This window comes from Canis lupus, chromosome 14 (assembly GCF_003254725.2).
Source record: "Canis lupus dingo isolate Sandy chromosome 14, ASM325472v2, whole genome shotgun sequence".
NCBI lineage: Eukaryota > Metazoa > Chordata > Mammalia > Carnivora > Canidae > Canis > Canis lupus.
The window spans coordinates 23,507,310-23,531,988 of NC_064256.1; the positions used below are offsets into that span (position 1 = coordinate 23,507,310).

The following is a 24,679-nucleotide window of genomic DNA, read 5'->3' on the forward strand; positions in this document are numbered from 1 at the left end:
TTTCTAAACTTCAGTTTCTTCATTTGAAACATGGGGGGAAGAAAAAACAAGTAGACCCAACTTCTCAAGGTTACTTGAGGATAAAAATATATGCACTTTCTATATGTTAGTGCTGAAACTAACAGTACTATTAATTATGATATCCAGCCTTGGCACATTAGAGTCACGCATACCATGACAAATTCTCTGAGACGTTACTTCACCTCACGTTTAGCAAAGTTTCTGGCAATAAGTAACTGCCTATGCAATGATAATATTTTCCCTTTCCCCTTGAGGAAAAGTAAAGGAATGAGAAGCAGAGGATGGAGAGGAACCTTACCATTATGAGGAGAGCCTGAGCTACCAGCTGCCTGGAAGAACAAATGTCAGTGATCACAAGGGATGGACAAACAGATGATCGCCCACACTCTGGCTGGTCCACCTCAGACTTTAGTGGTGGCCATGATCAGCCCCTCATCTCCACCTCTCCCATGGACTTGGATGCATCTTAGTTTTTGCAATGATCTGGCCTGGAACAGCTTGGGGGAAAATCATTCTTCTAAAATGCTGTGTAAAGTAATGACACTGAGAGAAAACTTGAAAGTCTAAAAGGATATTCTGGATGCTTGCCATGAATAATTGCCATGTTGGGACTGGCAACTAAAATAGCATTGCAGAGATATTTACCCAATTTTCATAAAAACTATTATGGCTTTATTTTCAAAGCAAGTAACTACAGAGCGGTGCGGCTTGTCGGTAAATGTTCAAGTGATTAACTGAGAAATGTGGAGGTGGGTGGAAGAAGGCTGTTAGGCATACAAATTTGAGAAAAACAAAATTTAGAGAAGGATGTTTTTTTGAATTGTGAAAGCTAAAACATTTTGGTCTCCAGAACGATGTTCCATATAACAGTGCTAAGTCCTAGACCCCAGGAAAGAAAAGAGGGAACATTGGCACATCTGTTTCAATGGTTATTTTTGAACATGGCCAAAGTTAGGTTTTCAGATTCGGGTTTCCTTAGTTAAAATCCTGGCACAGGGCAAAAGCCAATTGCAAAGCCGAAGTGCATTTTTTAAGAATTAGCCCTGCTACGGGATGGGAAGCCTCCCTGCCTTTCTTGCTTGCAGGCCTGCCCTGCCCTTCCCTATCCCTGTGGGAATAACATGAGACCGGACCAGGGCCTTGCAGGGCTGAAGAACGGGTTTGGAAATGGAGCAGCCAGAGCATCTGTGGGAGTCAGGGAGGGAGTAGGTTATCCGGGGTGGGGTGTGAGACACCTATTCTGCTGCCAGTCATAGCCTTGCCTGTGAAACTCACCGTAAAACTAATCATCTAGGGTGAAAACAATAAGAGAGTCACTTAAACTAGGCTACAGAACCTGGCAACCTCAACAAAACTCTCTGTAGTGATTACTGCCAATGGCTGTCTTCTGGTTCCACTCTAGAATTCTTGATAAACCCATCCCTATTACTGGTGGGACTACTGGTGCCACCACCAATGGCCGCCACCCTTATTGCCACCACCACCACTACACAGCTGGCAAGTGAAAGAGCCGAAGTTAAAGCCAGGTCTGGCTAGCTCTAGGGCTTATGATCTTACACACTTTGCTTTATCACGTATCCAGAGTAGAAAGCCTGGCTTTCCTGCTAAAAATACTGGAATGAGGTGCATCACAGAAATCCATTTTACTACTGGCCATTTTTATTAAATATAGGCATTCTGATTCTTTAAAAAAAAAAAAACACAGTAGAACATGCCTGCCCCCCATCCAGCTTCCAATGGGTGTGTGTCCACTTGTCAAAGGGCCCCCCAGTGATCACTTCTCTAGAAAGACATCTAATTCAACCCACAGAATAGTTAGGGGAGAAAAGACCACGGATACAAACAGAATTTTAGATTTTCCAGAGAAAAGCCACTTGACTCCTGAGGGGTTTTTTGCTTTTGTTTTTGTTTTGCTTTCTCTAAAGCCTGTTTTGGATCTGTGGGGAAATGTGTAAGTAAACGGCATCCTGGAAGGATGAAGTAAACATGACCACATCTGAGGGTTGGTAATTTAAGACAGGGCACTGTTTTCCTACAGACAGCATCTCATTTAGCTTTCTAAAAAGGAAAAAAAAAAATGCTTTAAACTCATAGCCTAAATTACTTTCTCTAAAAAAGTGACAGTGCTTCTGAGATATACCTAGAAATATTCTATTCCTATCTCTATGACTATTTCTACCATGTGAAAAGACATTCTCAGATAAGATGGAATCAGTATAAAATTAACATATTAATAATAACCCATGTACAATACCTATGTTTAATACTATTTTAATGAAATAATAAATATTTATTCTTTGAAAATATGAGATAGAGCACAGCTTCTTTTTTTGGAAATCACTTAAAAAGATGGTTCTCTCCACTTTAAATGTGAGCTGTGTTGCATTTAGATAAAAAAAAATTTGTAATATTGAAACAATTATTTTTGTAATATTAAATTTCAACACTAAATTTCCCATGAAGCTAAAATGCTACAAAAATCTATTAATCATAAAATTTAAGTGATAAAGGATTATGTCAATAAATGTAGCTTTAATAGAACAATACCAGGCCTGAATAAAAAAGCAATAGTTGTCACCTAAAACATTACCACATAATATTTGCAAAATGTCAACATAGTCACTTGGTATTTTTCAAATTGTAAGAAGTGGAGACAATTCATTTTTACAATAAAATTATTTTGGGAAAGAATGACATGTATTTTCTGAGAAAGATTCATTAGAAATAAAACTTAAACTTCTGGGGCATGAGTTATATCCCTGTAATTCTGCAAAAGACTCTTCCCTCCAAACAGGATGCATCGAGTGTTTAACGCATTAATTATCATCCTTCATCAAGCATAAAACTAACAGTCAGGAAATCCAGCTGCAGTGGCACAATTACCAACACTCAGAATACACCCTGCAGCAAAGAAAACAAATGGGTTGCTTTTCATTAACAGAGCTTGGCAAACCTCTCCAAAGACAATGTTTTCTTTCCAGCCAGAGTCCCAAAAGGCATTTCAGGGGCTATTTGCTTAGGTAAATCCAGAGAACAAATAAATCGTGAAAATATTTATTTAAATTTCAAAATATCCATTATCAATACATAGCGCCATTCAGAAGAAAATGACATATATTGAAAATGACTCAATCAAATAAAAATCTTTTAAATACAAGGAGAGTTTAAAAAATATTAGTGCAAGAGGTTGGTAAGTCAGGTAGTATCTTCATACTTGATGGTAATGCATAAGGCATTAGTGGTTTTCATTTTCATGTTTCATGATATACAACATGCCTCTGTGTATGCAATAATGAGCTGTATGATAACGGGATTCTATTATATAGGTTTAAGCCCATATAAAAAAAATAATTAGTGACTAGCTTGGGATTTAATATAACATCACTGAAAAGCCTAGACAAATAACATTCTAGAAAAGTAATAAGAGCCCAGTTTATTTGGTTGATTATGGGACATTTAACATTCTTAATATTACTATAATTATACTATACCTTAACATATATTATTTCTACTGACTTTATATTACAATTAAACCATAAACTGTTACTTATACCATAATTTAAGGAAGACTCTGAGGATGCAAAAAGCAAAAGATGGTCATGTGCCCAAAATACTTGTAATTATGTCCTGCTTGAACCATTGCCATCAAACTTTCACTAAATTCTCTGCCCAGAAATCCTCTAACATAATCAGCTTGATCCTCTCTGCAGGATAAATATCATGGCAACAATTAAAGAGCCATATTTTCCTCAGCACAGGAGGCCAGGGGTACACATAAGGATTCCTCTGTGCTTGTGGCACAACTTCAATTTCATATTGTACTTTATATGCAATTAGCTCCAACCTGAACTTCTTTTAAACTGTCTTTGCAGAAGGCATCATTCTATCTTCCAACTAGCTGATCTGAGTTACATACAGCTATCTTTTAAAAGACAAACACTGAAATTGTATTTCTTATAAAATAAAATCTAATGCACATACACACTCCAAAACCTGAAACTCTCTGCCTTATCAAAGAATAAGTGACGGGATTCTGTTTAGGCCTGTATAAGAAATGTGAAGAGTGTGAGTTGTAATGATTTTGATCAACTTGGCTTGATCAGGATAGCTGCTTCCTAAGGAGCTGAAAGTGGTAATAAATTATGGGGAAGTGATACAGCCCTACCAACAATGATAACATTGCTGATGTGCTAATAAGAAAGGCTTTGGGCTCACTGGATACAGAACATGTGGCTGGACAAAGGAGGATATGTAAGAAATAAAAGGTCCCTCCCTTCAAGTGCATATAGTCCAGATGACAGAGCAAAAAAAGGGCACATGCTGAATCTGTTTACCATGCAGCATGTCAGCAAGTGCCAATACATGAGCAAATGGCCAGCTGACAGGAAGATTATGAGAACAAATTTCACTGGCCAGATGTCCTGTCTGGAGTTAGGGTAGGTGCATCTCAAGGTGAGTGAACTGTCCTAGGTTCCTTTTGGGATCTTCATTTAAAGGGTCAGGGTCTTAAAGTTTTCTTAGTATTTTGTAGATGCAGTGACATTATAAACATCTCAAAATCAAAGAGCAATTTTAAAGCAAAAAAGAAAAAAAAAAGCTTTTTAATGTTTTCTCAAGCAAGGTGTGAGTCATTTACAAATTGCGTGAAAAATCAGAAGGAAGGCAATTTCAAGGTGAACTTTAACCAGTTCTTTCTTTTTTTTTTTTTTTCTTTCAAAGGTATGACCTGGCAACAAAATACCTAGTGTACTTTCATTCTCAAAATCCTTTTGGAACCCAAATCACTTCCTTCTCAACATGCATTCTCCTCCCTCAGCAACCAAAATGATTGTACAGTTGGTTGCAATACTGAGAATCAAAATACTTTGCATATATATTTTTTGAGTTGAGAAATCACAGAGTTAAATGTTGCTTTTTCTATTGGAAAATGTTCCTGTAGTCTTATGAAAAATCTAATTCTGTATTAGATGGTACTCACAGAATAAAATGACATTTGTCAGAAGTAAGAGAGGAAAGAAAAATAACTTTTCAAGTGAGCATATTTGAATTTAATAATTAAAAAATAATGGAGTATACTAGACTTGAACAATCTTCCCTTTAACAATGTCAAACAAATCATTTAAATGAGCAGGACCAGTCCCCACAATTCATCTCCCAGTAACATGTACCCCAAGGTTCAAGCTGTGTTTTTGTATTTCTGTGACTTATTGTTGTATTGAATACTGATGCAGTAAAAGACTATCGTAGGGGGCATAGCTCTCTCTTTGACATTGAGAGTCTGTTGGAATAATGATGATTGCCGCCATGGACATTGTCTATGATGTAAACAAAACATTACTTTTCAGAAGATTTTCTAATAGCCTTTCTAGCTTTCATACCTTTAGTGTAGTGAATTCATATGGTTGGTAACCTTTGAAGCTCTCGTGGATGGCTGCCATAGTGTGAGAAGTTTTCTCCCAAAAATGAAGCAGAGTGGTCTGTAAGGAAAGACAGGACAGCTGTTAATGTTTGCATGCCCAGTTCTAGCCACAGGCCCTGGAGAAGTGTGCCATCTGTGGCTTTTGAGGTACTCCAAAATAGGATTCCAACTCATCTCTGCCACCTTGTTTCCCATTATGCCTCTTTTTATACCTCTATTTCAGCCACACTAAATGCTCCCAGCCCCCCATTACCCCAAATACTGCCTGCAAAGGCTAACAATGCTCTACCACTTGGACACTCCTCTCTATTCTCTGTACTTGTCCCATGGGATCCATATCCCAAAATTTAGGGATCATTACCAATCTACTTTTGTCATATCGCCACTGATTCACCACTTCTTCAAACCCTCACTGGATTTTGTAGAACTTATTTCACTTAGCACACTCAGTTTTCTCCTTGAAGTACAGAAAATATAGTCAGACTGTGTGGACTATCTCTGACTTTTTTCTGAAACTTTAAGTTCCTTTAGGACAGGAAATTTGTTCTTATTTTTATATTCTCTACAACACCCAGAATTTGGCCTTCCACATTCCATTGGTGCCTAGTAGCACTCTTGTTAGATATGAGTACTATCCTAAAAGAACTCAGAGGCTAGAAGGAGACAAAAATTAATAGTTCATTGAATCATGGCAATCTGATGAGTAAGTGACTATGCCATGGGAAGTACAGGCTACAAAGCTGAATCAGAGGAGGCTTTCTGAAGGATGTGATGCTCAGACTGGTACATCAAACAGAGAAGAATATGGAAAGGTACAAATGGAGGGGAAAGGCACTCAGGCAGGTGAAACCACCTAAGTAAATGCAGGAAAGTAAGAGATCACAATGTGAGTACAGGAAATAGCTAATACTCAGTTTGAGTAAACTGTACTAGAAAGGAGAGGTGTGGAAAGTAAATTGTGAGCAAGACATTCAGAACTTCATAATGCCAAAACCATATTTTTAGCTCAAAAACTGTCTTCTGTCTCCTCAATCTCATAACGCTCTTGGTTCAATGTAACCAACATCACTTTGTTACCTGGTATGTTGCTAGCATATGAGACAACAGATTGCATCGGCTTGCTCCAAGAAGATCCACTTTTTGACACACATCCATCTTCAATTTGTCAAAGCTTTTTTTGGCAAGGCGTACTTGGGTTTGTACCTATGAAAGTAAAAGGGAACCTTTGAGCCACTCCGACTCCTAAGTAGTTAAAATTTGCCAGTGAGAGAAGACCCATAGTGGGTTTATCTCTCTCATACAAGAAAACACCTTTGAAATTTCAAGCAAGAGAGAATATCCTATGACATCCATTCTCTACCTCCAAAGGACTTCAACACAGCACTGCATATGATTATGATTTTATAGCAGATCCTATTTTTGTCAGTCAAAAGTTAAAATTCCTCTCCTTTCAAAGCATTCACAAAGTGACCGCAGGGGGAAAAGTCTCGAAACATGCCCGGTGGCAAGGGAATAACCTTCGCCCTGTTGTTGTTTCCCTATAGTTCTTTGATGCTGACCTCCCTGTATATTCTTCACTCAGCTTCTCTAATGTTAGTACCTTACGTAACACAGTACATTTGTGAAAAATAAGAAATCAACACTGACACAATCCTATTAGCTAAACCAACAGACGTTATTCAGATTTGACTAGCTTTTCCCTTGATGTTGTTTTTCTGTTCCAAGATCCAACCTAAGATACCACATAAGAGAATTGTGACACAGCCAAAAAAACTGATAAACTTTCGACTTTTTATTACTGAGTATTTACATAAGCAATTCTCCCTCTATCCCTCAGCCATATAGTAGTTCAAAATGGAGTAAGTCAGGAAAAGATTCAGAAATGTCAATTCTATACATTATTTGATAATAAAATCGAAGGTTTAAGGGGTGTCTGAGTGGCTCAGTTGGTTAAGCCTCTGACTTGTTTTCAGCTCAGGTCATGATCTCAGGGTCATTAAGCCTCCCATTGGGCTCCACACTCAGGGCACCCTGCTTGTCCCTCTCTCTATCTGCTCCTCCCTCCATTCATGCTTGTATGTATACATGTGCTCACTCTCTCTCTTTAAAATAAATCTTTAAAAAATGGTTTGTTTGTTTGTTTGTTTTTAAAGATTCTTTTTATTTATTCATGAGAGACACACAGAGAGAGGCAGAGACATAGGCAGAGAGAGAAGCAGGGTCCCTATGGGGAGCCCGATACAGGACTCAATCCCAGGACCCCAGGATCATGACTTGAGCCAAAGGCAGACACTCAGCCACTAAGCCACCTGGGTGTCCCAAATAGAAGGTTTTAAAAATAATACAGCTACTTTAAAATGGGTGAAGTCAAAATTTCTCCTTCTTCCAATCTGAAGTATCACCACACTATATTTTAACCAGGGAAAGCCAAATATCACTTAATCTCAGATAATTCACACAGTTGTAGTTACCAGGTAGGTAACTGCAATCTGGGAGTAATGCTGACTCATTAGTGCTAGTTCTTCCATCACAGGATACCAGGAGGCAAGTCTACCTTGATCACCACTGCACGACCGGCACCTGGTGACCTAGCACAAAGCAGGTGCCGAAAACCTATTTGGTGACTGAATAAAGAAATTTTCTAGGCCATTTCAAAAGGTAAAGTACCTAAGTACCATTTTAAAGTATAACCTTTAATGTTGTTTTAGAAATGATGGTTTTACTTTTTTAATAAATACAAGCATGAAGACTATTTGATATAAAACATTAAGTTTTATCACTGATAATATTACATATATTCACAGTTTATAAGATTATAGGGCATTATATAATAACAACAATAATCGATACAATTGCTACCATTTATTACAATTTGACAACTGAAGTGATTTAACAATAGATACAATTCACAATTGATACAATTGATACATCTGAACAATTAATTCAATTCACTCAGCACATGCCACTCATTCTCTTTTAGCCTCTGTTATTACCCTCTCTGACTGCTGAGGGTAAGAGCATTTATCTGGAGAAGTAACTAATGAGCAAGGCTGCCATTCTAGATTAGCCTGCCTGACTCCAAAGCCATACTTTTCTGCCTCTCAAGCAACTTACACTAGTCACTGGAACATCAAGAAGCTCAAAATTATGATTCTACCCAGAAACCCAAGTTTTTCCTGTAGATTCTATGGAATTGGAAAACAAAGAGGCAATGCATTTAACATCATTTTGTTTGAAGTAATATCCTATATTAATAGGGTCTTACATCCGTAGCTGTAGAAAACTCTTCCTATGAATTTTTCTGTATTTTTGGTTTACAGGTCTGGGGAAACCAAAGAATAGAAGCCTACCTAGGTCCTCTCAAATTGACCACACTATGAGCTTAAATAAATCCTGGAGCTTCATCATTTCCACATAGAGGCAAAAACTCTAGGCAAAGATGCATGGGAGCACAGACTATAAAGTGAATTTATAATTAGTTAAAAGTAGTGATTTTCTGTCTTCCTTTGAGAGGAATAAGGAAACAAAAAAGAAAAACCAAGTTCCAGAGGCAATGAATGGGAGAATGTGAGGAGGATGTTTCAAAGCATCTGAAATCCTCACTGCAAGCCCCCCACCAGTTCACCAGCTGCTGAGGCCAGGAAGACTTCCTCAACTGGGATCCTGAGAGGCACTGTCTCCACTCTTAATATGGGTATGAGCTTTCACATATGTACTCATTCAACACATATTTGGTGACTGCCTATTATGTGTCAGGACTAGTGCTAGGCACTGGCGCATTTATAAAGGAGTGAAATTTGTAGCAATGGGTCAGTATATACTTATGAATGAACGCACTTAAGAATAAGGACCCTCTAGTCTTTTAGAGAAGACAAATTAGCAACTACATTCTAATACAATTGGAACAATACAACTAAGAATGTAGAAGAGAGGTAGTACAGATAAGAGAATGATTAATGCTGGGGGTGGGGTGGGGTGGGAGGATAGATTGATGTCATTAAAGCCCCAAATACTGGCCTCCCAGTATCCCGCCCTTTGACCTTTAACTTTGAAGGCTCCTCCTACTCTGAATCGGAGCTTGGCATGTGACTTGCTTTGACCAGTGAGATGTCAACAAATGTGATGAAACTGGAAGCTTGAAAAAAAAAATGCTAGCATGTTTCCATTTTCTTGCTTCTCAGGCTAACCTGAGAACATGCCTGGGCTGGCCAGGTGGAGGGGTGTGACAATCTTGTACATGCGAGACACAAGGAGGAGAGCCCAGGTGTCCCAACAGATCAGTCTTTGCCCACCTGACCCACAGACATATGAGGGGGGGGCCACCCATGATCAGGAGAAGCCCTCCCTACCCTATAGCTGACCACATTCTCATGAGTGAGCCTAAGAGACCAGAATTGTCCTGCTAACCCACAGACCTGTGAGCAATAAGAAATGCTTATTGTCTTAAGACACTGAATGTTAGAGTTGCTTATTTCACAGAGATATTGTGGCCACAGATAACTGATATAAATGATAAGCAGGCAGGGAATAAAGGCTTCTGAGATGGGGGAAGGATATCTGAAGTGGATCTTAAAGAATGAATAGGAGTAAATAGTAAATACAAGGTAAATACAAGACTGGCCTGCTAATGGGGGGTTCTAGATCTAATTAAATGCAAATTAATTTTTTTGTGGGGCTATGGATTTTGTTCTTTCCTTTGTGTAGATTTTTTTTTAAGATTTATTTATTCATAAGAGATACAGAGAGAGAGAGAGAGAGAGAGAGAGAGAGGGGGGGGGTAGAGACATAGGCAGAGGGAGAAGCAGGCTTCATGCAGGGAGCCTGATGTGGGAATCAATCCTGGGACTCCAGAATCACACCCTGGGCTGAAGGCAGTGCTAAAATGCTGAGCCACCCAGGGATCCCCTAGATATTCTTTTATCCTAAAAGAAAACTTATTTCAGTTGCTTATAACACAAAGTTCATGAATTAATATACTCTGAAATGTGCCTTAATTTATTTTGTTTAAATTTTATAAGGTAATTTTAGAAACCTAGAAGACTTCAACACTTGACCCAGTAAGTTCTGAAAGGCCATATGCTTTGTGTGTCAACAATGATTATTAAAATACTTAATGCACTGCTGAGTTTCCAAATGTTGAGTCTTTTCCCTGCCAAACAAGGAGGATGTTACACTGTTGGGCATTTTGAATATGGTAAATTTCATTTAATATTTTGTGCTCCATGTCTACATTTCCAGTATGCAGCCCAAGGACAAAGCACTGAGGACACATTCAAGCACAGGCCACCATCAAGAGTCTAATTTCAAATACCTCCAGATGCAGTTAAGTGAAAAATGTTTTGATTATTATTCCTTTCAATCCCAGATAAATTATATTCAATTACATAAACATCTTGAGGAGCTCCTGTGGTTTTCAAGGTTCTTCAAAAATATCTTCAGTCAAATAAATGTACCCTTTGTTTATTTCTTAGTTTTATTTCTGTTGCCCCACCTTTCTCCTCTTATTCTCTAAGCTCTAGGAAATGATCGCGCATATTAAACTCCCTTTAGTGTGAGTCCTGCCTTTCCCAGGCAGCAGAAATTCAATTTACCAGAGAAGGGAGCAATGTCTTTAGTGCCAAAACTACAGGGCATTTCTTTTTACTTAGTTCTCCTAACCTGAAATTCTACCTCTTAGCCCCAACTTGAACTACATAGGGTGAAGTCAAAGCTATTTATCCTCTTATTTCAGTCTGACTTTCCCATCCAGTGGGAAAGGTCTTCATATTACTCCACAACCAAATAATTTGAGAGTGGTTTTAAATTTTTTTCTAAGTGTTTTCTTTCCTTTAAAAACAAAATGGAGCAAAACTACAATCCTACTCTTACTTTTACATTTTCTTCCACGAAATGGCTCTGTCTCTCACCATCATCCATCCACTCATTTAGCAAATATTCACTGAGTATCTTCTACATGCTGTTAGTAGTGAATAAAACAGAGATAGTGTCTACACTGGTGGAGGTGACAGTCCAACGGGCATTTTCATATCAGTGAGGGCATAAAAGCAAAGTAAATGAAGGAAAGCCACACTGCCCCATAAGAATGATTTACCAAGGAATCTGACCAAGAGAATATTCTCCAAGAAAGCGGTGCTCAAATTCTATTCAGAAGGACTGAACATGGTAGCCCCAGTGGCTCAGCGGTTTAGCGCCGCCACCTTCAGCCCAGGGCGTGATCCTGGAGACCCAGGATGGAGTCCCACATCGGGCTCCCTGCATGGAGCCTGTTTCTCCCTCTGCCTGTGTCTCTGCCTCTCTCTCTCTGTATCTCTCATGAATAGATAAATAAAATATTTAAAAAAAAAAGAAGGACTGAACATGATGAACTATGCAAGAAAGAATACTCCAGCAGAGAGAAGAGTATATGCTAAGGCTGTGGGATGGAGAGCAATAATGAGACAGGTCCCTGAAAGCCAGTGTGGCTGGGTTGCTGAAGCAAGCAGAAGAGTGGCTGGAGATCAGGCAAGAGGGTGGGTTGAGGCACATCCTAGAGCACAGTCCTTTGAGGCAGATGCTTAGGATTTTAGTTTTTATCCTAGAAGCTACAGAAAAACATTGGAGGTCCTTAAGCATGGGAGAGACAGAATTTTACTTTCAGTTTGAAAAGTCCACTCATGGGCAGCCCCGGTGGCACAGCGGTTTGGCGCCGCCTGCAGCCTGGGGTGTGATCCTGGAGACCCGGGATTGAGTCCTGCATTGGGCTCCTTGCGTTGAGCCTGCTTCTCCCTCTGCCTGTGTCTCTGCCTCTCTCTCTCTGTCTCTCTGTGTCTCTCATGAATAAATAAATAAAATCTTAAAAAAAAACAAAAGAAAAGTCCACTCATTATAGTGTGGGGATGAACTGGATGAAGGAGATACGTGTAGATGAGGATGGATCTAGAGTCAAGGGGAGAGATGATGATTGGCTTTAGACTTGGGTAGTGATACAGATATGGAAAAAAAAAAAAAAAGTGCTCTGATTCCAGAGATATTTAGGAGTAAAACAAGCAGTACCTAGTGAGGGATTAGATGTTGGGGGTATGAAGGATGACTCCTATGGATCTAACTGCTCCAAACTCAGTATCATTGTCTAACTTGCCTTTCAGATGTGGATATTCTACACGTATCAACTTCTCACAGATACCTCACACCACATCAAAATTCTTGGTTTCTTGCCCAACCAACTCTCAATACTCCTCCCTCATTAAAACTGATTTGTTCATCCTATTTTCCTCTGAGGCAGCAATCCTACATCCAGGGAAAAATGTTAAGATCAGAGAATATACCAATTATTTCTTTTGGCTTTCAAAGAATGCCAGTAGAGAAAATCTAGCCCATCTGATGTTACTTGGAGAACAAAAGTTCAGATATTTGGCTTCATTAAAAGAAGACCTTTTTAGCTGGCCGATGAACCAAGACCTCTTAAGGATTAGATAACCAAACACCTTCCTGAATCACTTTACTGCATTACTTGATCACATCATATACTTAGCCATTGGTGGGAAGAGCAATTCTGACATTGTATTATGCATGGAAGTATGTAAGTGACTGTGTGCACCATGCATGTGTCTAGGTAGCCAACTGTTGACTTAGGAGCAATCTGTTTTTTGATCTTTCCTCAACAAAATCCTTACCCCGTTTTGAAAAATCTTCCTTCTCTTTATTCTAATCATGTGGTTAAAATGGAGGCTGGTATATCCTTTTATAGGGCATTTCTCTACTCCACTGACTGGCCCAGGGATGGCCAGCTAACCCAAGTTGAGTCAATCATAACACCTCATGGTTGCCTGATTCAGGGAAAGGCATCTGATTCAAGCTGGATGAATCAGAGTCCCTTTTAAAGGATTTTTGAACTCTGAACTAGAGTTTCATATCAATGGAGTAGTAAAATGTAGTCTAGTCTTTTTGTGGCTGGATTCTTTCACTCAGCATAATCCCTTTGAGATCAGTGTTGTTGCATATATTAGCAGTGTGTTCTTTCTTATTTCTAAGTAGTATTTAATTGCGTGGATACAGTGTAATTTGTATATTCATTTGGATTTGGCTATTTTGAATAAAATTGCCATAAACATTTGAGCACAAGTTTTTGTTATGGACATGTTTTTCATTTCTCTTCGGCAAATATCTAGGAGTTAGGTCTTTTAGTAACTGTGTATTTAATTTTATAAAAAATTTGCCAAACTGTTTTCCAAAGTAACTATATCATTTTGCATTCCTGCCAACAATGAATCCAAGTTCCATTTGTTCCATATCCTCATTAACACTTGGTATTTTCAGTCTTTTAAGTTCTAGCCATTCTAATGGATGTGTAGTCACAGTCATTATGATTTTAATTTGCATTTCTCTAATGACGAAAGATGTTGAAATTCTTTTTATGTCTTATTTGCCACTCACATATCTTTAGTAATGTGCTTATTCAAATCTTTTGCCTATTTTTAAAAATTAGGTTTGTCTTATTATTATTGAGTTATGAATTCTTTATATGATCTAAATATAAATCCATTATCAGACATAAGCTTGAAAATGTTTTCTTCAAATCTTTAAAGTTGCTTTTCATTTTCTTTTTTTTTTTTTTTTTTGGTCTTCTCAAGTTTTTAAAAAAATTATTGTTTTTATTGAAGTGTAATAGATATATCTTACTTTGAGGTATACATCAGAGTGATTCAATTTTTTTATACATTATGAAATGATTCCTACAATAAGCCTTTCATTTGCTTAATAAACCCTTTTGAAGACAAAAGTTTTTAATTTTGATTATATCTAATTTACCAAGTTTTTTGTTTTTATACTTTCTGGTTCTTGTGTCTTACACCAAACCATTTCCTAACCTAACATCATAATTATATTTTTCCTGTGCTTTTTTTTCTGGAAATTTTATATTCTTAGTTATCACATTTAGATCTATGATCCATTTCAAGTTAGTTTCTGTGGATGATGTGAGTGAGGGGTGTTGATTTATTTTGTTTTCCCCAGAAGTAGAATCCAGTTGTTCCAGTACTATTTGTTCAAAAATTATCCAATTGCACATTTTTGGCAAAAATCAACAAGCCATTATAAGTGTGGATCTACTTCTAGGATTTCCGTTGTATTATTTGATCTATATGTCAACCCTTTTAACAATACCACAATGTCTTGATTACCATAGCTTTATGAGTCTTTACGTCATTAAATCCTATGACTTTTTTTTCTTTTTGTTTTGGTTATTCCAACTTCTTCCTATTTCTGTACATATTTTTGGGACAGCTTCTCCATTTATTCAAAAAACACTTCATGATATTGATAGGATTATCCTGAAGCTACAGATTTACTTGGGATTGACATCTTAACAAATATCTTCAGATGGAGGAACATGGTATATCTTTCCATTTATTGGGTCTTTTAAATTCTTCTAGTATTTTGTTCGTATGCAGGCCTTGCACATTTTATTAAAATTATTGCAAATTATTTCATATTTTTGATGCCACAAAAATATAAATTTCAAGTTCCAGTTCCTCATACTAGAAATATGATTAATTTTTATAACATGATCTCATATCCTGTGATCTTGTTAAATTCAATTCATTAGTTTTAAAAGCTTTTTTGGGAAATTCCTTAGAATTTCCTTTCTAAATAAATAGATGGATTGACTGAGTTATGGATCCATGTACATATATCATATTATCTAAGATTATAGACACCTTCCTTTCTTTCTTTCCAATTTATATGACTTTATTTACTTTTCTTGCCTTATTGTACTTGTTATGATAATGCTGAATAGAAGCTGGTGTGAGGGCAGCCCCGGTGGCTTAGCGGTTTCGCATTGCCTTCGGCCCAGGGTGTGAGCCTGGAGACCCGGGATCGAGTCCCATGTCGGGCTCCCTGCATGGAGCCTGCTTCTCTCTCTGCCTGTGTCTCTGCCTCTCTTTCTCTCTCTCTCTCTCTCTCTCTCTCTGTGTGTCTGTCATGAATAAATAAATAAAATAAAAAAAAAAAAAAAGAAGCTGGTGTGAGCAACCATACTTGCCTTGCTCCTGATGTTGAGACAGTGGGGGTGGTGGAAGTGGAAGTGTTTAGTCTTTCATAATTAAGTATGATATTAACTGCACATTTTTTATATATGCCCATTATCAGATTGAAGATGTTCTCTTTTATTCCTAATTTGTTGAACATTTTTATCAGAAATGAATATTGGATTTTATCAAATGCTTTTTCTGATTCCACTGAGATGATCATAAATCTTGGTTTTGGTCTTTTCATGGGGCAGATTACATTTACTGATTTTAATTGATCTCCATTTCTTGGATTACCATATTTAGTCAAAATTAATTTCTGGTAAGTCTTCTTTCTGAAATATATTTTGTCTAAATTAATAGAGCCACTTCAGACTTCTTTTGATTGGATTTATAGGTGACATATTAATATATCTTTTTACTCTTAAAAAAAATCTTTTTACTCTTAACCTATCTGTATCTTATATTTAAGTGGGTCCTGAGACTAGACCTAGCTTAGTCTTGTTTCTTTTTAAATCCAATCTCTAACTCATTTTTATCCATTTTATCTATAGAGAATGATAGGAGACTTATAAAATATTATAAATAAATTGTAATACGGAAAACGGGGTTAGTCTGGTGTTAAAGTGAATCCATTCACCTTCAAAATAATCCCAATTTTTTCCTAAGTCCTTAAAACCATTTATATTGTAATCAGATTTAAACTTGATGACGAATCAGTGTGAAATTTACTATATTGAATTTTAGAGTTTTTAGTATTCTCTTATAAAAAATAGGACAGTTCTTGCTTATCATGAAATTTCTGGAATCCCTGATTTCTCAAAGCTTACTAGCAGTCTTTCTGCACTTGGATACTTGAGTTCTTTCTGTGACATAATCCATGTAAACGTATTTAAATACATTTAACACATGTTAGCCACTTTTATAGACTGAGTTTCAAGTTTTCCTTAAGAGTGACTTTATATCCTTTCCAGTTTTATTTTTTTTAAAGATCTGATTTATTTATTCATGAGAGACACAGAGGGAGAGAGAGGCAGAGATATAGGCAGAGGGAGAAGCAGACTCCCCACAGGGAACCCGATGAGGGACTTGATCCCAGGACCCCAGGATCACGACCTGAGCCAAAGGTGGATGCTCAACCACTGAGCCACCACCCAAGTGTCCCTATCCTTTCTATTTTTTTTTAAGATTTTATTTATTTATGAAAGACACACAGAGAGAGGCAGAGACACAGGTGAGGGAGGAGCAGGCTCCATGCAGAAAGCCTGATGTGAGACTTGATCCTGGAACTCCAGGATCCTTTCATACTTAGCAGCATCATTCTAACATTATACTTCAGAGAACTCCAGGATCATGCCCTGACCATTTGAGATGGTCAAATGCTGAGCCACCCAGGCATCCCTCCTTTGCAGTTTTAATACCACTTCCCTTAATGGCAATAAAAGTACAATAGAAGTTTAATAGTTCTGCTTGCTTTCCTTCATTATTAAGATTAAATTATCCAAAAATATATTTTCTAGTTCTGTCCACAGTAAAAGTCTAAAAATAATAACCAACTTAGGAGTAATGAGCAACCCTAATACCCATTACTATGGTCTCTAACTACCATGTCTCTCTTAAAATAACCAGGGATCCTTGTCAAAATGGTTGATTCTAGGGCTAGGGCAGGAAATATATACGATGATCCTGAAATATTTTGTAGTACAAGGAAGTACGTTAGACCACTACCAGGATCATGTCAAAAGGATCCAAGGGTCAACCTGAAGAGGCCCTCACTTTTAAGCCAAAATTAAGACAATTTAAGCACCAATAAATACTGGCAAGGAGAACACATCAAGCATATTCAAATCTATGAGCTCATAATGATACATAAAAACAAGGAAAAATGGGCAGCCCCCGTGGCTCAGTGGTTTAGCTCTGCCTTTGGCCCAGGGCATGATCCTGGAGACCCGGGATCGAGTCCCACATCAGGCTCCCTGCATGAAGCCTGTTTCTCTTTCTGCCTGTGTCTCTGCACCTCTCTGTGTGTATGTGTCTCTCATGCATAAATAAATAAAATCTAAAAAAAAAAAAACACAAGGAAATGAACAAACTAACTGAAAATCACAAGACCTCATTGGGTGCCTATAAAAAAACAAGTAAACCACCTCAATATTTTGACAAAGGACCAAACATTTATACTGCCATTCCTGTCCAACTGTACTATGGCAGGATGACCTGATAGTTAATGAGGGAAAGTTACTCATTGTTGATCCATTCAAATTTATCAACAATGAAGGAATGTGTAATATATTGAACCATGTATTCCCAATAGTGGGCCTATCTCCACACATACCAATATTGTTATTACTAGAATATTTCATAAACTTCAAAGCATTTCAAGTTTTAGCTCTCTTGGCACCATTCTTGCTTCTCAAATTCCTTCTTTCCTCCCAAGAAATATTATTGAGCACCTATAGTTCTAGGTGCTGCAGAGAAACAGCAAATAAATCAGCATTTCTGTTTTCATGATGGTTACATTCTAGTGGGTGAAATGGAATGATAAGCAACTAAAGTAAATTTATGTTTGTTAGATGGTGAAAATAAAGCACCATAGGAAAGATATTTGCAGGGTCTGGGAGGAGTGGTAGAGGATTCTGTTTAAAGTGGAATGGTCAAAAAAAATAATAAATAAATAAATAAATAAATAAATAAATAAATAAATAAAGTGGAATGGTCTGGTAAAAGTTCTGAGAAGGTGATCTTGGAGCAGAAACCTAGGGAAAGCAAATCATGCAGATATCAGGGAAAAGAGCACTCTGAGCATAAAGAATGGTGAGTGTCAAAGCCCTGAGGCTGCAGTGTGCTTGGCTTGTTCAAAGAATTAAAATCATTGTCTTGAGTGGTACATTTTTCACATCTGTTTCATATGCCCTATTCAAATATAAGTTTAGTAACAAATAGACAAAATGATATTCTTAACTAGCTAGTGGGTGATTTTGAAAGTTCTATATTTTAGAAATCAACATATGATAGTATGAATAGTTTTAATCATATGTTTCTATAGAAAACTCATTTTATGCACATTTTCCTTTATGCATTTGTAATGAATCTAGTCCACTGGAATTGAATGATATTTAGATGTACTTATAAAGTTTACACATTCCTACTATCCCACTACACACACACAAACACACGCACACAGACACGTATACACTGTAGTTTGGAATTTTCCCTCAAGACAGCAAGAAAACAAACAAACAAAAACAACAAAACAACAAGAACAAACTCCACAAAACTTATACTCTATAGTGCAGGAAACAAACACTTTCATACTTAGCAGCATCATTCTAACATTATACTTCAGAGAATTGCCTCTAAATACCAGGAGAAAAATACTGAAGAATAAGAGCAGGGGAAGGGGGAAAAGGAAGAGAGGAAGACAGAGAGAGAGAAAGAGAGAGAGATTTTAGAACAAGTTTAGAGAAAGAGGCATGTTCACTGATACATGGAAGTAGAGGGACAAGGAAGTTAAACAAGGCATTGGAAAAAGCACTTCCATAGTCTGGAAGACAAAAGGGAGAAGGGATCAACTCCTGGTCTTGCCAGACTCAGCACCACAGTTAATGAACCCATTAGGGCAGGAATGAGAGACTAGAAAATATGGGTGGGGTGTGGTAAGGAGAGGAGGGGAATAGAGTGGGTTGTCCAAGGTGATTTTCAACCTAATTCAAGGAGGGTGGGGAGTAGGTTGATTTGAGAGAGAGAGCGAAATGGCAATCAAACAGAGAAACAAAGAAGAAAAAGGAAAGGAAAAAGAGAGAAGGCTCTATATATGTTTAATGCTGTGACTCTGATGGTTACTTACCAGTGTTTTGCCAAAAATAAGAAATATGTGTGTCATTTTACATCATTTCCTCCTAAACACACATTTTGAACTTTAACAATTCAGCAATAATACACAATCATAATTCTGAGGTTTTTCAGCTACATCCCTGCTGAATTTATAGACTGAATTGAATCTTTCAGCTAGCATTCCCTTTAGATGAATGAAAACTGTTTATTCAAGACAAGAGGTTTGGATCCATCTATGTAATCAGGACAAGGCACACATGCAGCTGACATAATCTCAATTCATTTACACATGCATGGCATGCAACCTTCATTCAAATGCTCATTTTTCAGATACTAATGGAAATAACTCCAAATTTCTTCCCTACTCTGCGCTTTACAAGTTCAGGTTTATAACATGTTCTGATCCTGAGTGCAAGTCAACTAGAAAAGTGGAACACACCAAAGAAAGTGTCAGGGTAATTTTCTAGAAATGTGTAAACTATTGCAGTTGCTGAATACTTTTATCAAATAATTATCTCAATGATGATTCAGGGGAAGTGAGGGCACATAACACAGTCCCCTCTCTTTTGAGTTTCCAGGTAAGAGAGTTTTAACTCCTCTTTGTTTATTACACTTGATCGTGAGTTCCAGACTGAGTGAGGAGGAAGAGAAAAGTGCATGCTCATGGAGGGCAGTGTTTTACAACTGTTGCAAACTGCAGTTCTTCAAGGTGGGTGACATTATCCTCTTTGGTAGAGAAAACGGAGGTACAAAGCAATTGCCTAAAACCGACCAGCTGGTAAGTACAATGGCTGGCACCCAGCACGGGTTGGATGGGATCTCCTCTTGGGTAACACTTAAAACTATGCACCCATACCCTGCGGCCTGCCTCTGGCCCATCCCACATCACCTCCCAGGCACCATGTGCTCCAGGCAAGTTGGGTTTTCCTTCTCCAGCAACACCATGCCAAACCTCCTGCCACACTTCTGCACAATTCGTTTGTCTGGAAAGCCCTCCCCTTGTGGTCCACCTGGTATCTCTTACTCAATCTTTTAAGTTTCTCTTTATAGGTTTTCTTCTCCGAGAACCCTTTCCTGTAAGAGTCCTCAGCTAAGTTAGTTTTCCTGTCTGCTGTAGATCACTTTGCAAACATCCTTATGACACAGGACTGTGTATGTGCTACCTGCACCCAGGTATGCTCTGCACTATTAGGTTTCATGAGAGTGAAAGCCACACACTATTTATTTCATGAGGCTTTGACTGTATGCCTCCACGTAGCACATACGCACAACACCAAATGAAGAGAGGATACCAGAATGAGTGACAAATCAGGCCCTGCCTTTCTACTATGTAACAGCGCTCTTTAAGAGAGTGCAGCATGCTCTCTGTTGGCTGAATTACTGTTAGACTTTCCCAGACACTATCCTTCCTCACCAGCACCTCACCACTTACTAACTAGGTGAAATACATATATGCACGGACTCTTATTTGATTTTCACAATACTCCTAACACCATAATTTTGCTTCTCTTTCACAGAGAAGGGAACTGGGTTTTAGAACCATTAGGTAACTTGCCCAAGCCAACCTGACAAGCAGGGGAGGGCAGGATGTGAAAGTCCATGTTCATTTCACTGAATCATTTTGCTTTCCCAATTGTAGCAAATCTCAAACCTGAGAGCAACCGTCTATTACCAAAATGGAGGTGTCAGCACTTAGTCTACTACTCTTTCTCTTTGTTACCTGTCACTCATTACATTAAAACATTCCAATATGTTAAAAGTTTATGATCCTGGCTTCTTGTTTTAAAATTCAAACCTTTACTATGTAATGTATTTACTGATGTAGGATTAAAGAGTAAAAGGTCATCTGTTTTCAAGTCCTTGAAAGTTAAAGTTAATCACCATATAGTTTGTAATATGCAGATACATTCCAGATTAATTTAGCTAGCTATCACAATGTCCCAACATTCTTCATGTTAGCTCAGTTGGCAAATTTCTTTTTCTGCTTTCTGTTTTTAACTTAAGAAAGCAATGTTGTCATCAGAAAATGTAACTGACTGGTTTCGTTTCCTCTTTCAGGTCATTAGTGGAAGTATTAACTTGGGTCACAAGACTGAGCCCAGGGCACCCGCTTTATCAATTTCTCTCTTATCTGAGAAGCACACATTTCAGGATAGTAAAAGGCTACAATACTGCCCTTTTATTCCACGGGTATTTCTTTTACTTTATTGTGGTTTAAAAATTTGCCATTATTCCTTTTTATTTCTTTTTGAACGTTTATTCATGTTTATGCACCATGTGAAAGGCTGGGGAATTTGTGTCTCTTGGCTGCCCAAGTTAAACTTGTTTGTACTCTATATTACAGTATATTTTTGTTATGCTTACTGATGGTCATTCACTATAAGTAATCATAACTCACAAACACAAATCAACTGATAAACAGTTAAGCTGACTGGTTGAAAATTATCTTGTTTAGAGTGTCGTATTTATTAACTCTGCAGTGGGTCACGATTAGAGCAAATGGGGGAAAAGTTCGGCCTCCACCTTTATGAATTTGTTTTGCTATTCTTGACTTCCAAAGTGTGGGAGATCTAGATGTTCAAGAATATCTAAAAGTACTGAAGCATAAACAATGCCTTCACTGGTTCCCCAGAATGCTGAGGCTGAATCCAGACTCTAATTTACACACATTCCCCTCATGATCTGGCCTTGGACCACTTCACTTTCATTTTTTTTTTTTTAAAGATTTTATTTATTCATTCATGAGAAAGAGAGAGGCAGCCATAGGCAGAGGGAGAAGCAGGCTCCATGCACCGGGAGCCCGACGTGGGATTTGATCCCGGGTCTCCAGGATCGCGCCCTGGGCCAAAGGCAGGCGCCAAACCGCTGTGCCACCCAGGGATCCCTTCACTTTCATTTTTGGCCTTTCTCTGTCTCAGTCTCTCTCATTCTTTTCTCCCAGTGCAATCTCCCAAATCATAAAGGAGTTGCATCCTCTTCCTTTTCATTTGTTATTCTCACTGATGTCATATTTCTCCTTCTTTGTCATCCCTTCAAAACTCAGCTTGTGCTACCTCTTCCAGGAAGCATGCTTCAACCCTGAAGTCTGACTTCAGATGCTCCTCTTCTGGGCTTTTACGCCACTTTGTTATACACTATTATCTCACACTTATCACATTGCATCGTCATTGTTACTCTATTTTTTATTTGTTTTAGAGAGGGTGTGAGAGAGAGCATACAAGGGAAAAGAGAGAGGGAGAGAGAATCTTAAGCAGGTTCCACACCCAGTGCAGAGCCCAATGCAGGGCTAGATACAGGACTTGATCTCACGGCCCTTGAAATCATGAGTCAGATGCTTAACCAACTGAGCCACTCAGGTGCTCCTAGTCACTGTTACTTTATTAACTGTCTTCTATTATATTCTCCAGGATGCTTTTGGCAGGGGCCATATCTTATTTCATCATCTCAACATTGACAGTAGGAGCTAAAAATGCTAGTTTTTAACCTGGTGCCTAGCAATACACACCAGCACTTTGGGTTTATAGCATCTACTTTTATAGTCTACTTTTATAGATGGACATTCTGTCATTTGATGTGAGTCTTTTTGTTAGAAGAAGACACTGTCACAGTAATTGTATGCCAATAAGGAAGCTGTTCCAACTTCTTCGATTTCCCATGAGTCTAAATCTTTAAAACATTTTCTGTGTACAGTTTCAACATATTTCTGTAACATTTCTGTGCTCCTTCCTGCTGGAAAGAAACTCGTTCCAATTTGCTCTATATCAGCTGTTCTGGAAAATGTGGGTTTTGTGTTCTTTGTATACACCCAATCCATTAATGTTTTGTGTCAGTGATAATCCCTTTTGTCATTATAGAGAACATTTAAAATTTTCAGTATGATGACTAAGTGCTATGGTGACCTCGGCTGCTAGCCATCTAACAAAATCCATTTGCCCTTCTGTATTTTCCAGACTCCCCTGAAAATAAGTGTGACCATGAGATAAAATTCTTTCCAATGGAATATGAGCAGAAGTAACATACACCATTTTCAGGCTTGACCCATAAAGCCTTTCTACACATGTTCCTGCATGCTCTGCTTCCTTTCAGGATAACTGGGATGTCCACATCTAGGGAACACTGGGAAGCATGTTTTAAAGATTGCAAAGCTATGGTCAGCCCGGGTCTCAAATAACTTCTTGGAAGAGAGCCATTTCATCAACTTGGACACCTGCCCAGGACTATCTGGTGAGCAAGAACAACACAACAAAACAACACTTCTGGTGGTTTAAACCATGGGATTATGGAATTTTGAGTACCTCTCTGTACCACAGCCTAACCTAGACTATTCTATCTAATATAGGGATTAAGAAGAGTCAAATGACAATATGCTAGACATAATGTTGGAAGTAGGTTAAAGTCTAACACTTTCATAGACAATTGTCAGCTATCCAAAGATTTGTTATTTCCATTACTAGTCTGATCATCAATAAGAATGTTATTAATAATATCAGGTGATTACTAAAGTGTTCAAAAATTCATTTTAATGCAACTAAAGCTTTAAAGAAATGTACAGCAACAGTGGAGAAGTGTGGTGGGGTGAATCTGAAAAGAATAAAACTGCTAAAAGATTCTTTGGTGTTGGGCAGCCTGGTGGCACAGCGGTTTAGCGCTGGCCTGCAGCCCAGGGTGTGATCCTGGGGACCCGGGATCAAGTCCCACATCGGGCTCCCTGCGTGGAGCCTGCTTCTCCCTCTGCCTGTGTCTCTGCCTCTCTCTCTCTCTGTGTGTGTGTGTCTCTCATGAATAAATAAATAAAATCTTAAAAAAAAAAAAAGATTCTTTGGTGTTTTATCATTAGAACTAAAAAATCCTAGATGACTCTCCAGTGAACTTCTGATGCTTTTAGCCCAAGTTCCCCAAACTAGCTTCCAAATGCTAATTATACATTTCTTCGAAAGGGAGAAAGTAATTTTTTATATTTTTGCATAGAAGAGGTCTCTTGATATTTAGGGCTGGAAGACATATGCTTGAAATACTGAAGAAATCAGAAAGCTGAAGATGTAAACAAACAAGACACCATCAGTACAATGGTCTTTTTCTTCTTAAAATGCTTCTAAATAATTATACCACTAAAATTCATTTTAGTCTGTGCTTTCTTTCATATATGCTCTATGCCTCTATTCTTTTCTTTCTCTCCTCAGACTAGTTATTTTGTGTTTTTGTTATTGTTTTATTAAGGTATAGCTTATATTAAAGTACATTAAAGTACAGCTTTAAAATATGCTTTAAAATATGTTTATACTACATATCTAACGACTACCTGGTTCAATAGAACATTTTCATCATTCCAGTAAACTTTGTGTTCCACTCCATCAATACCTCCTCAAAAATCAAATCACTATTCTATACGTTCTGACCT

At 37.9% G+C, this 24,679-nt stretch overlaps 1 protein-coding gene across 28 annotated transcripts in view; it reads right to left on the minus strand.

The window, feature by feature from the left end:
* Positions 1-24,679, minus strand: part of ICA1 (islet cell autoantigen 1) — a 142,782-nt gene that overhangs the window by 34,446 nt on the left and 83,657 nt on the right. For 26 of the 28 annotated variants that reach the window (XR_003145611.3, XM_049093634.1, XM_025471223.3 and 23 more), the window contains 2 exons: positions 6,518-6,643; positions 5,400-5,498 (listed from right to left, as the gene is read on the minus strand). Coding sequence is in view for 25 of the 28 variants with exons in the window: in XM_049093634.1 (XP_048949591.1) it covers positions 5,400-5,498; positions 6,518-6,643 (225 nt within the window). In the remaining 3 variants the exon portion in view is untranslated. Of the gene's footprint in view, positions 1-5,399; positions 5,499-6,517; positions 6,644-24,679 lie in introns of those variants that run through there. The other 2 variants (XR_003145612.3, XR_007402023.1) reach the window with 1 other exon arrangement.